The sequence below is a fragment of the Siniperca chuatsi genome, linkage group LG20 (genome assembly GCF_020085105.1).
Source record: "Siniperca chuatsi isolate FFG_IHB_CAS linkage group LG20, ASM2008510v1, whole genome shotgun sequence".
NCBI classification, from domain to species: Eukaryota; Metazoa; Chordata; class Actinopteri; order Centrarchiformes; family Sinipercidae; genus Siniperca; species Siniperca chuatsi.
Window position 1 is genome coordinate 15,104,727 of NC_058061.1, and position 18,515 is coordinate 15,123,241.

The following is an 18,515-nucleotide window of genomic DNA, read 5'->3' on the forward strand; positions in this document are numbered from 1 at the left end:
ACATGTCCAGGCTTTCCGTATCAAGAGATGATTGCTCCATATTAAAGCGTCAGTAGATCAAGCTGGGAAGGCCCTCTTTTCTGGGGAATAATTTATGCAAGTCTCTGTCAGTGGTGCTGCACTGGGTAAGTAGGAGTGGCTGAGGCGCTGGCAGCCTGCTTTGCATGAATCGTGGACTCCAAGTTAGTTTAGTGGTTGCAGCTTAGATATTTCCTGTCAGCCGCACAGACGAGAGCCGAGGGCGGAGGAGACGAGGAGAGGGATGGCAGAGAACAGCTCCGAGACAAGCAGCGCCGTTCATCGGAGATGTTTGGCCCATTCTCCGGCGGAGAGAAACATTTCATCCGGTGTCGGGGCATCGAAATGGATTCGACTAAACGTCGGGGGGACGTATTTTTTAACAACGAGACAGACGCTGTGTAGAGATCCAAAATCATTTCTGTATAGACTGAGCCAAGCTGACCCCGAGCTCGACTCCGACAAGGTAAATGCTAAGCTAGTCGAGCTAACGTTAGTTAGCACTATAGTTAGGAGCGCATTTGGTTAACTCAATTTTATTTTCCAGTTATTTAGCTTAAATTTATTTAGTGCGCTGTCAAGGAGTTAGGGTAGTTCGTGGCTGCGCTTACCAGCTTGCTTAATTAGATCCCGAGCTTTGTGAATATCAGTGTTTATTCATACTTGAGTGATAACTCGAATTTTTGTGGCTAGCTAGCCATAGCCCGCTAAGCTAGCTAGATTCCGACAGTCACCACATTACACACGGTCTTGCTGCTAGCTTGTGTGTGTGTGTGTGTGTGTGTGTATAGCTGGCTCGTTATGTATCTTTTAAACAAGATACGTTGCCAGGTCTTGCGGTTACATAAATGTGTTGGTTCTGTAAAACAAAATAGTATATGGTTTTAACTTTTTCTATAGGTTTTCCAGTTAAAATAGCAAGTCGCCACAGTAGTTGGAAACTCTCCCCATCTGAGGCAGTTTCATTGCGTTGCACTCATCGAGGTGTCAAATGTCAAATAGTGACAGCAACCAAAATTTTCTCTTAATCTGGTCAGCTTGTTTTGTATTGACAAAAACTACTGTTACATATTCGACTTTGAACCTCGTTGTAGATGTAACTCAATTTTGAGTATGACTGTGTATAATGTAATATTTAATTTAAACTTTGGGTGGGTTATTTCACTTAGCTTTAAGCATTCATTTTCAATTATCATTTAGGTATAACCTTAATTGGGCTGGAGCATACTATTCCAAAAGCCAAAATGTCAAATAAATACATTTTTTTTTACATCATATTGGTATGCTATTAATACACTATCCATCTATAGCTCTATTCTGGCCCATCCAGGGATGTCTTCAAATGTACCAAATGATCTACACATCTTTATTGCTCGATCAACTTGTGTTTTTTTCCTCCCTCTCTTGAGGTTAGTCTGTTATTTGGCTCTGTTTGCTCTACAGTAATCAGCCTCTGTGCTGGTGGTGAGGCTCCCTTAATGAGTACATAAGTCATTGCCAAGTGGGGTGAGGTGCTGCTGACAACTGAGAGCTCAGGATGAAGTCACTCATTTCCCTGAATGGCCTCAATGCAGATGGAGGCTTCTCTCTGTTTGTCCATCTGCCAGTTTTAACAGCAGCGTGTGTGCTTTAAGGCCCCCAGCACTGTCAAACACAATGTCTTAGTGTCTGTATAGATAGTGTAATGTGCTCTGCTTTTCATCGTTCATTTTACTGCCCCATTATTCATTGTTTTCATCTACTTGCACATTTTAATCTTCACCCCTGCCCCCCTTTATACTAAGCTGAGACCATGGCTCATCTCGTATTTTCATGCAAATATCTTAATCTCTGAATAATCAGCTTGCTTTTTTGTCAGTTTATCTTTCCATGAGCAACGGATCAGTCCATTTCAATCCTTTGTCTTAAGTGTGTATCAGACTCGAGCCATTACCGTACCACTCTCCTGCAGGCGGCCTGGTTTAAGATGGCTCCCAGTAAAGGAGCTATATAGATAATATTTCACTTGCCACTGAGTCTCAAACTATATATGTTGACATGATGTCATCTCATAAGCAACTGAGCCAAAAAAGCCATGTTTTTTGTGTGTCACACAACCCTGCATGTGAATAGGAAGCCCAGCAGAGCACAACAGATCAGTGAAGAGCTCTGTTTATAGGCGAATGCAGTATTGTGTTTTCCCAGCCAAGGAAATGAGTGGTTCAGTTCTCAGTCACACAGGCTGACGTGCTTCAGCAGGACTCTTAAGGAGAACTGCATTATTCATGTTGTTGACTGGAGCCTGTTTTGCACATTGGGGTAGAAAAAGTGCTGTGACGTGCACAGTCATAACAGCTGACAGTCTTGTATTTATACGTTTTCTTTAAAAACCTTTTTTTTTTTATCCCAGCATTGACATGTCACTCATTGACTGCAAGATCATAAGCAGGTATTGCTCTCAAAATTGTCTATTGTACAATCAATGAGCTGATGCTGCCAACATCAATTTGGCATCTATCCCTTTTGGCAGACTCCTGCTCACAAACTACTCAGCTCAGGACCACTCAAGTAGAGACCCAGCTTTTTTGCTTTGAGAGCTGCATCAATTTTTCAAGCACCCACATCACAAAGGATTCTTGTTCCTTCAACATCTTATTCTTTTCATATTCATATCCATTTTCTGCCCGAAGAAGTTCTCTCTGCGACATCTGTGAGAGAAATATGGCCGCATTTAATGCTGAATTCAGGTTGTATGTCATGCCTGAGCACACTGTGGGAGGCAACGTAAATATTTAACAGTGATATCTTGGTCATCTCACAGTAAGTGCTCAACAGGACACTGCAGAGTGTTATGGGCAAATCAAGGTGTGACTCAAGGCTGATCCTACCGGCTTTATCAGTCTAAAGCAACTTTATTCACAAAAGCCGAGCACCTACATATGATCATAGCCTGGTGTTGCAGCAAATTAAAATGTCAGTTGGAATTTTATTCTGCACTAAACTCAGTCATCAACGAGATCATTCATTTCACTTCCAGCCCCTTTTTCTATTGCGATACACATTTCCTGTTCTGCCTAGAGAAAACGCCAGGTTGCAGTGATTTCCCGGCTTGCCAGCTTAGCCATGGAACTACTTAACTGCCTCTCATCATGACAGCAAAGCTTTTAGGGGACTTTTAAAAAGGAGCTGTTCATTTACTGCCTGATGCACTCCTCTGTCATAAATTGTTCTGCAAAACGCACTCATGGTGTTGTCTTGCACAGTTGAAAATGGTAGAAAGGTGAGAAGTTCCTCCCATCCTCGGTGAAAGGTCAAACTTGCATTCAAATGACAGTGTTCAATATCTTGAAATATGAGATAGTTTCACATATTAAAGCCATGATGTGATGTGTGTATTATTTAAAAGATGAAGGCCTATTTTACTATGCCATTACTGCTTGTACTCCAGAGGGACTCCGGGTTCCTACTCTACAAGGATCAGACTTCCACTTGGCCAAGTAGCTACAGTCATGTGATTCAGACGATCTACTGCAACAGCTTTAAGTACTGTTTCTGCAGTGGGCTTGTACTCCAGCCCGGCTGCAGTGAAGGCCGAGCAGCATTTGATAATGCTTTAATTCTTTTTCATTTTTGGCCTGAGCAAATTTGGAATGGCTTCACGTGATGGTGTTAATTGTTTTTATCTTCTGCTTTTGCTGTTTTTTTTCTTTGATAATTACTTGTAACCATCTGGTGTTTTATTTGAAAGTCTAAATGAAATTTAGCAGTGAACATCCCCACACCTGTCTGGCTTGAATTGGTTGCATGCAAAGTTTTTGGTGTACACCCATTGTTGTACTTGGAAGCAAACATGCAGTGACTTGTTTAATTTTGTTGATTTAAGGATTGACAGTGTTAAAGGGAAAGTTCACCCCCAAATCAAAAATACATATTTTTCCTCTTACCTGTAGTGCTATTTATCCATCTTGATTGTTTTGGTGTGAGTTGTCGAGTTTTGGAGCTATCTGCCATAGAGATGTTGATGCATTTTTTGAATATAATGGGATATCATGACCCGGTTACTCAAAATAATCCACAGACCTTGTTGTGAGCAGTTTCATGTAGGAACTATTTTCTGTCTACCGATATTTCCAACATGAAACTGCTCACAACAAGGTCTGTGGATTATCTTGAGTTTTTCAAATGTATTTTTTTGGCACCGTGAGCACCACAAGCTTATCTATCTATCTATCTATCTATCTATCTATCTATCTATCTATCTTATCTATCTATCTATCTATCTTATCTATCTATCTTAAAAAAAAGAAATAAAAAAAAAGATGGATAAATAGCACTACATGTGAGAGGGAAAATATGTATTTTTGATTTTGGGATGAACTGTCCCTTGTTTAATGTGTCTACTGAAAGCCTTCTTGAACATCATGTTTTTTTGAGGGTGGGTCACCATGGTATTTCCTGTGGTAAGATATGTATTGTGTGTAGTAGATGAATGATAAGGTTAATACTCTGCACTTCCCTCTGCTGTGAATCCCACCCTTCTAATTAGCTTTTGTGTACCTCAAATTGAAGTTGTCTTCAGTTTGAGTCCAGTCATGGTTAGGCCTGCTTTGACTTGGTTCTTGTTACTCTGTGTACTGAAGGCTTTGCAGTTTCAATATTTTTGCAAGGCCAAACCACAAAACACCATGGAGCATGCCTGACTACACTACATTTCTGGTGGTTATTGTAGCCGGTGTTGACACTTATCAGTGTATTTGTTGATATTATCTGGTCTCATTGGTTTAAGCAGTTGGCCTCCCATGTAGGTCTAGCATTCTGTCTGATAGTTACACAACTGTCAACCATAGTATTACACAGAGAACTTTTTCAGGCTGTGCTTCAAGCTATCTAATTCAATACATTTATTTCTAATTCTTCAGTTTTCCTTCTCTTTTCCTGTCAGTCTACAGTACATCCCAGCAGGCCTGTTCCCCTCACTGTCCCCACCCCTCTGTTTGTTGCCCAGTGCTCCCCAGCCTTGGCCCCCAGAGACACACAGCCTTTTGTTTGTAATTAAAAACACTGTCCCCTTTGTGGACATTGGCCCATATCAGAGCCCTTATAATCATCTTCCTGAACTGGGTCACTGTCACCTCAAGTCCCCCATAGATGCATGTGCACCCAGAGGACCAGCAACAGGCTCGTCAGTACAACGGGTCAGGAAGCAGAAAGTTTACAGAAGTGTAGAGTATACATATATGGTTGCTTTGAGTATTTGATCAGTGGGAGTTTTTTGAGGCGGTATACAATAGTTTATTAGTATAGGGCAATTGGCCTCTTTCACAGCAGACATTTTGACTTGTCATAGTAGGATGAGCACAGGTGTTGCTAATAATATTAACGATGGCTCAGTTATTCAAGTGTCCCAGTGAGCCAGCATGCACAATACCTGGTACCCTGAAACCAAAGCAGCTAAATGGTATTAATTTGTAATTGATTTCATTTACTCCTGTGCTTTTCCTACTGTAACATGTCAAAATGTCTTCTGAGAAAAAGGCCTATAATGCATATGTTGTCTCATAGCGCTTTACAGGCCCATACCAAAATGTGGAGTGAACCATAGACCTTTTGTCAAAGCAGACATTTCGACTTGTCAAACACAGGTGTAAGCATTGATATTAGTAATTGCTGGAATGGAGCCATCGTTAAAGTTTTAACTTCCACTGCTGCTTTTCCTCCTATGACAAGTCAAAATTCCTGCTGTGAAAAAGTTCTATGGATCAGAGTCCTTTGGGAATAATCAAGAAGCAATAGTGCTCTGATGCTTGCAAAGCTATCAAGATTCAGGTTTACAATATTTATTCAGAAAGCAAATGGCATGTACTGGAAAGTACAAGATTGGCAAAAGTTTGACAGGGATGAAAAGAAAAATGGGTGATGCTCATCAGGCAAACATGTCTGTCAAATCCATAATATGAACAAGCCCATCTTGCTCTCAAGTTCACTGTAATAGAAAAACACGTCGGTTCTTGTTTTTGATAATGTTATTTGGATATAATTCTGCCTGGTACCTTTTTTTTGGTTTCTAGTTTCTCCTGTATTGTTTGGAAATTTTTGGGCTTCCAAAGGAAAAAGGTTGGGAACTGGAAATACAAGGTGGATAAAGGTCTTGGCTAACTGTATGTGGAAAAACTATGGATGCCATGTGTTCAGATATTAGCCATAAACAAAAGAAATAAGTGACTGGACATTGAAAACGAGTTACATTGGAACGGTAATACACTTTTTCAATGTTTTGCCATCTTTAACACATCATTGGGTAGGGATAAATTGTAAAACGACTACTAATGGATACAGGTGGCCATGTAGTAGAAAATATAAACATTTAGTGCATGGTGGTTTTGATAAGCAGAGAAGAATAAATAGAGGTTAGAAGTAAAAGCTTAACCTTCTATGTTAAAATCTATCATTATGTACAGTGTGGTTTTAATGTGGTGAGTTGTGCAGCTTTGGCCTTGTCTGTTTCCTCCATGCAGGCGCACCTGTGCTTGTGCTTAAACTTCAGTTATTATGGAAATGTAAGGAACTGACACAGGGCAATGAGACCAGAATAGAGCTCCAGAGGGATATTTTTTGCCTTGGAAAGGAGGTCAACCAGCCAAGAGGGTTCGGAGATTCATTAAAAAAGAGAATGCACTGGGGCCGTTTCTCATTATTGGAGAGATTAATGGGTTTTGAGTTGAATCCATTTCTGGACTAAGTGTAGACTTGGCTGTATGTTTGAGTTTTGTCATGGCCTGGAGTGTACAACAATATTGCTGTGTTCTTGTTTAAATAATGAAGAAGTCGCACCAACCAGCAATGCTGCTAATTTGCCAGGATTGTTCCTGAAGCCATATACTCGACTGATGCAAAGTCAAACATCCTGTAGCATTTTAGGATTAGCACAAAATTTGCTTATGGCCTTTCCTCTGTACCGAGTACTAAATGTCAAGCATGTTTTACTTGCTAAATGTCATGTCATATTAAACAACTTTTAGTAATAAACTGGTGTCAACTGCAGTAGTTAAACAGCTGTTCAAACTGACTTTTATGTTATGTGTAAGGCCAGCTATGCAACAGACCAGACTAAGCTAATTGTCGGTTGTAAGCCAAGGTGCTTTCTCCTGGTCCCCTCGGTGGATTCAGCCTGCTGTTTCAAATCTTTTTCTGTTCTGCTCTAATTGTTTTAGCCTCCTCATCCCCCATGAGACAAAGACGGTCTAATCACAGCACTTACAGAAATAGGGGAATACCCAGCGGTTGTGAAGGAATTGGGATAAAACCCAAGGCCTTTGGGTATAGTGGAGTGATATTCCAAAGCTCTTGTATGTGTGTGGCACTTTGTGCGCATGTCCAACCCCTGTAGAGATTATCAGCACAGGAGCTGACCTCGTAATTCTCATCCCTCGAGTTTATTTTCACCTATGCACAGCGTTGTTTTCTTTCTCCACAGATTATGTTTCGATTTGAGGTATACGCCTGCTCATTGAATGTGTCTTTTTAAAGGAACACTGACATTTTGGAGAATACAATTTTAATTTTACCCATAATAAGATGAGAAGATTTTAAAGCACATTCTTCTCTGTGCAAACAATGCATTCCCTGTAATATCAGTGTTCTCTAACTGTGGATTTGACCATAAACAAGTACATTTCCAAGTTTAGTCAAATTCAAAACTCTTAACAGTAAAATATAATAGTACAGTGTTATTCTATTAATCCCATGCTCCTTTTCTGCTTTTCAGGATGAAACTGGTGCCTATCTCATAGACAGAGACCCCACATACTTTGGGCCAGTGCTTAACTACTTGAGGCATGGCAAACTGGTGCTCAACATGGACCTGGCAGAGGAAGGTAACGTCTCTGCAATATGAGATGGACTTTAAGAAATGTTTTTCAAATCGAAATACACTCTGTAGCACAACAAATGCTTTAACAAACTCTGTGAATATTTCTTTTCAATAATTCACTTCATTATTGTTGATTGTTGTAATGCTTTAATATCTGAACAGTGGTGATGGCAATGATTGTAAAGAAATAAAGGCAGTCCTTCTGAACTGCTTACATGTCCATCCGCATCTCAGTTTTAACAAAACGCAAGTGAAATACAAATGTTTTGATTGGTCAAAGAAGTATAGATTCTAACACATTATATTTTAGCATCTCCGTAAAACCCTGCAGTAGATGCTATTAGTAGTAGTAGTTGTAGTAGTAGTAGTAGTAGTTAGTAGCAGAATAAGTCTGCCTTAAAAGCTTCATTGTTTCTTTTTCACTGTTTTTAGGTGTGCTAGAAGAAGCTGAATTCTACAACATCACATCATTAATTAAGCTCATCAAGGACAAGATCAGGGAACGTGACTGTAAAATATCACAGGTATATGAAGTTTAGATAGATTTCTCCATAAATGGGACATTCCTGTTCTTTTAATTTTGTGAACTCTTGTTATTCCTCCCTTTCCATCCCATTTCTCTCATGTGTTCGTCCTTCCTCTCAGGTTCCGGTGAAGCATGTGTACCGGGTGCTGCAGTGCCAGGAGGAGGAGCTGACACAGATGGTGTCAACCATGTCTGATGGCTGGAAGTTTGAACAGGTAAATCTCTTCCTGCCGGGTCACAGCAGCAATCCTCCTTTCATGTGCTTCACCCACCCCGCTATGCTCACATTGACCCAGAAAGTCCAGTCGTCAATACTGGAAATGGCTAAAAAGCCAAACACATATTTCTCAATGTCTTCATACGTGATCCGGGCATCCCTTCTGTGCTCTGATTGGTTGTTCCAGCTTGTCAGTATAGGTTACGGGCGGGCCCACCAGTCAGAGTTTCTGCTGATTGTGTCAAGGGAGGTGAAGGGAGAGGAGTCTGCTTTGCCAAACAACAGCGGAGAGGTGTGTCCAACAAATTTCTGTCCATGGGCTGGTCACTGCATGGTCCCCATGTTGTCCATACACACCCCATTGGCCATTGTTTGTCCCAAGTAGACACATAGCTGTCGGTCATTTCTTGAGTTGATTCTTTTCAGTGTTCATTTGTACTGCTTGCTCACCACTGAGGCTAAGAGAATATAACACATTTTTTTCCTTGTCTGTGATTTTATTATGCTTTTTTTTTTTTTTTTTTTTTTTTTTAATTTTTATTCATACTGCATTCAGTTTGTAAGCTTGTTTACAGCCTTCTGTCTTTTTTCCTTTGATGTAGCCACCTGGCTGTTTTGGGGGCTGTGCTGTGATATGGTGCTGGTTGTTTAGAGGTGAAATTGAAATAGATTCAAACATTAAGACAGATTAGTCCAAGATTACATGAGTTTGTGTTGAGCTGGAACTGCCAAAGACTAACATTGAGTAATGAGAAACCACACGTTTATGTGTTGGGAGTGTGTATTATGTGTGAATGAATCTCTCTGAGACGAGGGATCACTGGATCTCCCATTAGAGCTGAAATCTCCTTACACAGGTCAGATAGGAAACTCCTAGAAACACTCCGTATGCAAAGCCTAAAGCTCAGTCGTCAGCCCAGGAGTCTTTTGGGCAGATGAGCCTGACTGACCTACTGCCGTCTTTAAGACTGCATAAACATAGATCACTTGTTGAAGTGTGTTTTTAAGATGAAAGGATCGTAGGATTTGGTGCATGTTGAGTCTTTAGCCGTGTGACTAGTGGAATCCATGGTAGTTAGTTGAGATTATTTGGTCTCTTTTTGCTGTGTTGATGCCTAACATAAGAGAGATCTCTTAACAACAAGAAGTCTCCGGCAGCGGTGCCTAATGAGGCGAGGCATGTCTGAACATGCACACCTGGGTACAGACATATACATGTAGCCTGCAGTATACACACACTTTATGTTTAGCAGTAATAGCAGTTCAGGAACAGGAATTTCTCAGGTTTTTTCCCCATGTTTTTCAAGGTGCGCATGCAGTTTGTTTATAAAGAGCTTAGGGATGTCTTCCCTTTATTTGTCATCTTGTGTGTCTTTTTATTCAAACTGACGTGGCTGGGAACAGGAACATTAGAAATTGCCATGATAAGTGTAAAATATGTATTTTAAAGATACCATATGTGGGATTTTCTCATACCAATTCTTTTCCTGACTGACGCATTCAATGCTTAAAGGAAAAAGTCACCTGCTGTTACAAGCAGTAGCTAATGTTTTCATTTGGGTTGTTTTGCACTCAGTTCCCTCTCACATCTTGAGTCAACCCTTGTGGTAGACTGGTAAGCCCTGCAGCTAAAACAAGAGTTGAAAATGAAATTAGAGTCATAGAAAGCAGATTATAGAACATAGCTCATACTATCTAGTACTGAAAGTATTGATCTTAATTAATATGGCAGTTGAAGCACTGGAGAAAATCCTACACATCTCGTCTGTGTCATGGTACTGCTAATATTCTAATCTTTAGTCACAGAGCTAAAAAAAATGGAACTGGTGTTGATTGAAGGGAGTGAGCTACTTTGTAGTTCTCTCGTTTATTTGCTTTGTAGGAGATACTGAGGTTTTCAACACTTGATTGCTTCAATTCCAACTCTTCACTTTAAACAAGCCTGGTCCTATTAAGTCAAATCCACCGTTCCACATTGATTTTCAACCAGCATGTTTGCTTCCCTGCACTTGTATTCAGTAACTATCTGCTGATTATCTTTTTCTGTCTGTGTGCTATTTCTTTCATTATCATTACCTTACTTTTGTGGACCACCAATTATTTGATCTCTGTGTAATTACTTTGATAACTCAGTTTTCTGTTTGCCCTTTGATCTTCATGAACGTTTTATCCTGGATTTTAATGCTGGCATGTCTACGGGTCCTAAAAATACTGTTTGCATTGCATCATATAATGACTTAAAACTGACACATTTCAATGTAGCCTTAAAGTCTTGAAGCCTGTAACTTTTATCTTCTCGTGGTGTATTAGTTTACATTTTTTAAGCGGGGTGCCCTGTTAGCCTTGTGGTGTTAGTGTACCATTTAATTGTGCAACCATGCCATCTGGGGTTTAAATCTGACTAAGGACCTTTTTATGTGTCATCCCCACCTTATCCCATATTATATGGTGTTCTCCATTGCTATCTATCTAATCAAGAAAATAATTAATCCTAAAAACAAACTTCAAAGTGAGAGTTGCACAGACTATACTTAGATTGGTCTGAATTAACTGTTTTGAGCTATGTCTAATTAGTGAAACTTGTCCTATTTTGTCCAAAATGCCATTTAGAATATATTGAGATGTCTTAAATTTAAGTGGCAGGAACCTGTAGACTCTCTGTACTCCTTGATTGCCTGTCAACCTCTTTTTAAATTACTTTAACGTCTCCCTACCTGTTTTCCCAACATGAGTAACCCAGTTTTGGCCTCTACTTCACCAGTCTAAGGCTAATTCGTCCTCTGTGCTCTGCTCTCATGTCTCTCTAGCTGGTCAGCATAGGCTCCTCTTACAACTATGGAAACGAAGACCAAGCCGAGTTCCTGTGTGTAGTCTCCAAGGAGCTGCACAATCAATCATACGGGACAAACAGTGAGCCCAGTGAGAAGGCTAAGGTAAGTGTGTGTGTGTGTGTGTGTGTGTGTGTGGAGAGAGAGGCCGGTTGAAAATCCATCCACAGCAAACATCTGTGAATGATGGCCTGTGCTGGATGTTTTAAATGCATCGCATTTACGAACATGCCACCACGGGACTGAAAGCACCTCTGGTTTATTGATGAGAACCCTCTATGAAGGAGAACATTGTGAATATTCAGTCCTTAAGTTAAAAAACAGCCTGTCTGTATAACCACAAGCGATCAGAGAAAAAGAACAAGATAAAATGTATAAATTAAAGCAAAGTAGACATTCATTTTGACATTTCTCTAACAGAACTAACTCAGCTTTTAGACTTATGCCGTGTGAGATTTGACCAGCAATAAAAAAAAAAAATAAATTAAAAAAAAAATTAAAAAAACCTCAACAGTGTAATCCGTGCTAGGGGCATTAAGAGTGCACAGGTCTGCAGATTAGTGGTGCTATTGGTAAGGTCTGTCATTTTCTCAAGGGCTTTGGGAGCGAAGCAGGAGGCACGCCCTGAGGAATTCAAACTCCCATCAGTTTGTCCCCGTGAGGGCCCCACTCCTTAAAGGCAACTACACATGAAGAAGCACAGCGTTAAACTTGTATTCATGCTGCTGTTTATTTTGATAGGAAGATTAAACACTACCAGGGCATCTTTCAAGCAAATGTAGAGAATTTGTTGTGATTGTTTTCAGGGGCACTATATCCACACTGGGTTTTTGAGTATGATTAAGTAAAATCTAAAAGTATCTCTCCTTTTTGTAGTAAGCATATTTAAGTGTGGTGGAAAGGTGTCCTTGGATAACATTTGTACTTGTTTTCTTGTGTTTTGTACCTTTTTTTTGAGATTTGACACTAAATGTAGTTGTTAATGTGAAACCCCTCTGAACATAATCCATTAGTTGTATTTTTCTCCTTGTTCTCCTTTCCAACATTTTACACCTCCATTCATTTCCATTATTTTACGCCATGCCTTTCTTGTCTTCTTCTGTGCCGTCTGCATGCTGCATGTTGCTCAGAGCGAGGACGAAGAGACGGATTATGAAATGAATGACTCTGATTAGCGCTGAGCACTTATGACTCACTGGTGAGCGCTCAAGTGCTCGTAGTCCCTCCACCACAACTCCCTAGTTTGTCCCTCTCTGCCCTCCACATGCCTCCTTGATGCAGTTTACACTACTGAAATTTTTCTCACATTTGTTTTCAAAGACACCTTGAGCTGATAATAATATACTTAAACCAGAGTAAAGTGACTGAATCCAGGTTGAAAATCAGCTTCAGAGTCTATAAGCCAAAGCAAGATCAAAAGCCAGATGGTTCCTGCTGAGACTGGCCAAGTACTTCTTTGCAGGTGAAGCTCTTTGAAACCAGATGGGAAGAGCTCCATTTCTTTCAGTAGTGTAAATAAGACCCTTGTAATTGTGTCATGCTCACAGCCTTGGTTAATGGAGGGCATGTTGAATCATCAGCTGCTGTAGTTTGACTCATTGTCCCTCATTCAATGACATTTAAATGGAAGGGAGGGTTACTATGCTCCCTTTGTCCATTTCATTGTCAAAAGTAGTAGTAGTTGAAGTGTTGCTTGGACAGCACTGTGTTTTTTTGTTTGTTTTTTTTAAAGTCAAATCATTAATAAATCCGTCTGTCGCCTAATGAGGAAAGTTGAGTTTAATCTCAAGCAATGCCGTGATGCATTTTTTACACTGATTTGGATTGCTACAGTTAAAGGTAGGGATGTCAAACTATATATTTTTTTTCATTATGATCAGTGGCAAAATATGACTCATCGCAAATAATTGCATATTTAATGTTATAATTCCTTTAAAAATCCACAGTGACGAATGCCAGGGGAAAAAAAAGTTCAGTCACAAGGATATCACACTAAATACACTAAATAAACAGCAGGTTTCTGCTTCTTAATGTGTTGCAGATGGAGAGCATAAACTAATGAGATGACCCGAATAACCGAAAGGCTTATCACATTTTAGTAAGATCCTCAAACTTAATTTAGTAGCTCAGTGTAGAGGCAAACTGATAACTAAATATTAACAAGTGACCTGGGCTGTTGTAGCTTTTCAGTGAAAGTTCACCTCCCAGAAAACATGAAAAAGTGAGCATCATTTTCTAGAGCCCAAGGTGGCATTTTCAAATAGCTTTTTTGTGTGTGTGTGTGTGTGTGACCAACAGTCCCAAGATAATTCAGTTTACTATCATGACAAACAGCGAATCCTCACATCTGAGAAGCTGCAGCCAGAGTAGTTCATATTTTTTGCTTCAAAATTGACTGAAACGATTAATTTATCAAAATAATTGCTGCTTATTTTTCTGTCATTTGACTAATTGATAAATGGACTAACAGTTTCATCTGTACTTGTGTAGGATATCATAGCAAGCGTGATATTAATCTCACAGGGGGCTGGGCAATACACCGAAAATACACAAAATGTCCAAAAGGGTTTTTAACTACTGAATATGAATAATCTTAGTCATAATACATCATTTTCTGTTCATTTTTCAAAATGAAGAATCATTAAGGAGTCAATTTAATTTGTTACTACAGTAAATTGTCTTATGACGTGGAATCTATGTGGGCCAACCCTTATCTCTTAACTTGACTGGCACAAAGAATGTATCTGGGATTGTGGCTTAGACTCCTGAGATCAGCTCAATATGTGTGATGGAGGCAAAGAGGACAAGTGCACCAGAAGTATGATGAAACATAGAAAAAAAAAAAACCCACTGTCCTCTGTAAATTGACACCCAGCAATAGTGAGTGATTTTGAAACCCCACATAAAATGTAAAAAAATTCACTGCTGTTGCCTTGATAACACTCTGTTTGAGTGTTCATCTCTTTGGCAGTTCAAAATCCTTCAGAGTGCTGTGGTTAGTTTCAGCAGCATGTCTTTCCAGTACCAAGGTTGATCCCACCTGACAAGCTTTTCTGCTTTATGAGCTTGCCCAGAATGGGCTCTACAACCATGTACCGCATAGTCTCTAGCACAATGCTTTATTTTCCTCACTTGTGCAAACATTTCCCTTTTTTCTCTGCATCCAGTTCAGTGTGTTTGATTCAGCCAGCACATAGAGTAAATGTGAGTGTGCTCCTGGCTGGGAGAGTATGCACTGTGGCAGCAATAAGTGCTTCAGTAAAAATGACTGACTACTGAAATACAGGGGACTGTACAGAGTCAGGTACTAAATGACTTTGTGGTATGTGTTTTTGTTCATTATATCATGTTTTTTTGGTCTCTGCAGATTCTTCAGGAAAGGGGTTCCCGGATGTGAAGAGGACTCAGTATTATGAGCTCCAGGTGTTATGATGCAAACATATCATCGTTGTGGAAGAATGGAGATTTAAAGTGGGGGGGGTGTGCATTTCTTTTGTGTTTCCCCTCCATTTTCATTTTTATTTCTTGATGTGTTTAAAAAAAAAAAAAAAAAAAAAAGTCTGTTTACTGACAATTTGTGCCTGTACATTTAAACTGGACCTTTTTGAATTAGCGGCAAGTTTAGTTTCTAAACTTTCTAATTGAAAGTAAGGAATTGCAATCCACATATGTTTTATGCTATAAAATATGGCCATCGTCATATAAGGCCAATGATTCACTCAGGGTGATCTATAGAGTTAATTCTTATGTCCTCCAACTCAAGGGGTCTGATAAGAGATCGGTATGGTCTTTATAACTCAAAAGTATCAAACTCAAGATCATTGCTTAGAGATGTTAAGAAGGGAATTGTGCATTTATTTAGTGCATATTAAAGAGTTAGGCTATTAAATGTGAAATTCACAGCTAAAACTAATCGATAACATATTTTCCCCAAAGATTTCAAACAGTTATACTGAGATTTGTGATCGTGAGGATCCCAGCTAGACAACACACATTTTCAGATGCATTTGAAACATTTTGCTTTACTAGAAAAACATTTTCAGCAACTAAAAGGACAACTTCTCAGACCAGGATGAAAACTATGTGAACAAAAATGTCAGTGATTTGATACTGTTGGGAAAGGGGCATTAGGTCCTTTTTATTAGGGCTTTTATTGGTGATGAGGAAGTGACCTGTAACGAACAGTAATACGAAACTCCCATTTTCACATAGACTAAGTAAGCTAACTTTAGAGATACAGCAGAAATATCTGCCTAATATGGCAATGTACTTTATTGTTCGCTTTCTTGGCTTGAGAAGTAAATGTGTTGCTAGTGTAGCTGCTTGTGGCACCATGTACTCTATCTTGCAACCTTAGTAACCTAATTACCCACAGATATGTCCATTGTGTGCTGTGGGATTAAGTAATTATTATATTTTCAGGAAGTTGACTTAAAAGTTTTCAGATGAAACTTTTAAGTATTGGACACACCTATAACCGCGAATTTTCATTCAAAATGTTGTGTTTCAAAGTAAGACTTCTACTGCTTCTGCGAACGTGGAGTTTTAGTAGTGTAAAGAAGTGAAATTGCTCTCTAAATGTTGTAAAGTGCAAGTTTATATCAAGTTTAATCTGTCAGACATTTTTCTCAACTTCAAATTTAGTTTGAGACCTCCTCATGTTCATAAGTCTAAAATTAACTGCCGAAATAGTCAAAAGTGTTTCAAATGTGAATTCTGTTTTGCAGTTTATTTTTTAAACATCAGTGTCCTCCAACGATGTCCTGTTTCCTGTGAGGAAAAACATCCTCAGAACAGTGGCATCTTTATTTTTTCCAATTGACTTCTGAGTGTTCCTTAACTAGTTTTATTTTGTGTGTTTGAGGGAACATCTTGTTTGATTAAGATTTTTTTTTTTTTTGAGAGGAAGTAATTGTGGTGTGGGAAGTTAGGGGATTGGAACAGTTTGAAGGCAGTGGTGAAGGACTTTCTGTTCATATCCAGAGGATTTTGTTTTGATGTAAATAATCCAAATTCAATATTAATATTTAACTCTTAAAACAACTGCACGTTTTGTACACTGTATAGAAAACACAACTTTGAATGGAAGTTGTTTATACTGGATCTTTAAAAATGAGAGTCTTGACAATGTTAACTTCTGTTTTGCATTGTTTGTACAGGACTCGAGATTTCTGAGTTAGGATTGAAACAGCTGATGCTGAATATGGTGTATTTCACTGAGAACATGCCTGGAACATGTTTTGATAACCAATAACAAAGCTATACTTGGCTGGCTATGAAGTTGACTGTTACATTTAAAATCAAATGTATTTTTTCCTGCATTGTGATAGATTATTTTAAGCATTTTGAATTGTGTAGATTTCGTACACAGCATTACAAGCACTACAGTGGAAAACAACACTGTGCACATTGCTTACAAGCCTGTAATGTTGTTAATGTAAATACCGCATTTTAGAACACTTTTTTTTATAGAAAGTTGTTTTCAGGTTTGATGCGTGGTTTTGATAGGTTGGATATTTCATTCACAAATAATCATTTAGTGTTGCCTTTTTCCCAAAGACCAAAATCCAATGTCTTATGTGTATCGTACACATTAATCTTAGTGTCAGGGATGAGTAAACTTTTCTTAATGCTGGCACACTTTGTACATATAGACTTGTTGATGACACACAAACCTCCATTTACTCACATGTACACGTATACACTTGACTAAAACAATTTTTATATTGTCGGGGAAACAAGTATGGATGCATGATTTTTGATATAGATATACACACAAACACACACAAGGGCTTTTAAAGTGCAAAATTTGACATCTGCAAAGAGGTTCAATCAAAGTAGACTGGATTTCCTGCCAGAGCTAGGCTATGTTTACATTTGCTATAGTATTCTGAAGCCTTCCAATTATGTACTGTCTTGCACTCCCTCACACACGTTAACATTTGTCTGACTTGTGTGACTGCACTAGTGGCAACTAGCACTCCCCACTCCACGTGAACTGATAATCACACAGACCGTGCAGCCTGATAAGAAACTCCATCCATTTCTGACAGCCTGTGCTTGAGCGTTGCAGACAATCTTGCTTTGAGATGCTCACTTTGTAATTGGATGAGACTTGTGTGCGTTGGCTCAGAGCAAAGGTATATTTGGGTCTCATTTTGAGACTTTTCTTTCCGTGTTGAGATTTAAAGTGTTTATGTGTTTTGATTTGCTTGGTTAAGTTGTAACCTCATTTGATATACTCTGGTTTGAGGTGTTTAACCCCTCTACTTTAGCAGCTACATTACCTTTAATGCCCTTCACAAACAGGTTGTCAGGTTGAGCGTTTGGCATTGATAATCATTTCATGTGATGGACAAACTTATCAAATCTGTAGCCTAATACTTATAAGTGCCCAGTTTGTTTTGCATTCAAGTCATAAGCCACAGACCACTGTAATGCATGATTGAAGATGATCACACTTGTAATCAGAGGGAATGAATGTGTTATTTTTCCTCAATCTAGCATATACATCAATGAATAAGGTTTTCATATCACTACATAGATCACTTCTATATGATCTTATGCAATGCTAAAAATATATACAAACTTAAGTATGAGGTTAAGGGGATAGATCTATATGGTCTTGCATAAGGTAAACTCAATAAAAATGTTGTCATTCATGTGCGTGTACTTTTTTTTTTCTTTCAGAGATGTGTTTACCCTGTGGCTCCGCCAGAGTGTAGCTAAATGATTCATTTTAATTTCTTACTGTTGTTTCTACACACAACAGTACACATACATTAGCATTTTATAATGATAAGTAATCATATCAGACATGTACATCACACCGAAGCGTCCATATACCTGTAGAGACCATAGCAATAAATGCATAAGGCATGACGACGACGACGAATCCAAAATTTTTGATGAATAGCGACCTCTTGTGTCACTTCTTCAAAACACGTTGCTGTGGCTTAGTTGCCTGGAAAAATGCCTGTTAAAATGTAAGCGATCTTTTTTTTTTTTTAATTCGTCTTTTTTTTACACGGGAGAATAAAACAGTGTTTGAAAATATGTGTTTTACAACCAAAAATC

General features: G+C 38.9%; 1 protein-coding gene across 2 annotated transcripts; it reads left to right on the top strand.

Moving 5' to 3' along the window:
* Positions 1-108: 108 nt before the first annotated feature.
* Positions 109-18,100, top strand: kctd5b (potassium channel tetramerization domain containing 5b). Of its 2 annotated transcripts, XM_044179612.1 has the most exons (7): positions 109-484; positions 7,763-7,871; positions 8,300-8,391; positions 8,513-8,608; positions 8,798-8,902; positions 11,418-11,543; positions 14,806-18,100. In XM_044179612.1, exons 1-7 carry the CDS (start codon positions 263-265, stop codon positions 14,833-14,835), a joined length of 780 nt encoding a protein of 259 aa, XP_044035547.1. In that variant the 5' UTR covers positions 109-262; the 3' UTR covers positions 14,836-18,100. The 2 variants fall into 2 exon arrangements, with proteins under 2 accessions (XP_044035547.1, XP_044035548.1); XM_044179613.1 differs by lacking the exon at positions 8,798-8,902 and having other exon boundaries at positions 115-484.
* The last annotated feature ends 415 nt before the right edge of the window (positions 18,101-18,515 follow it).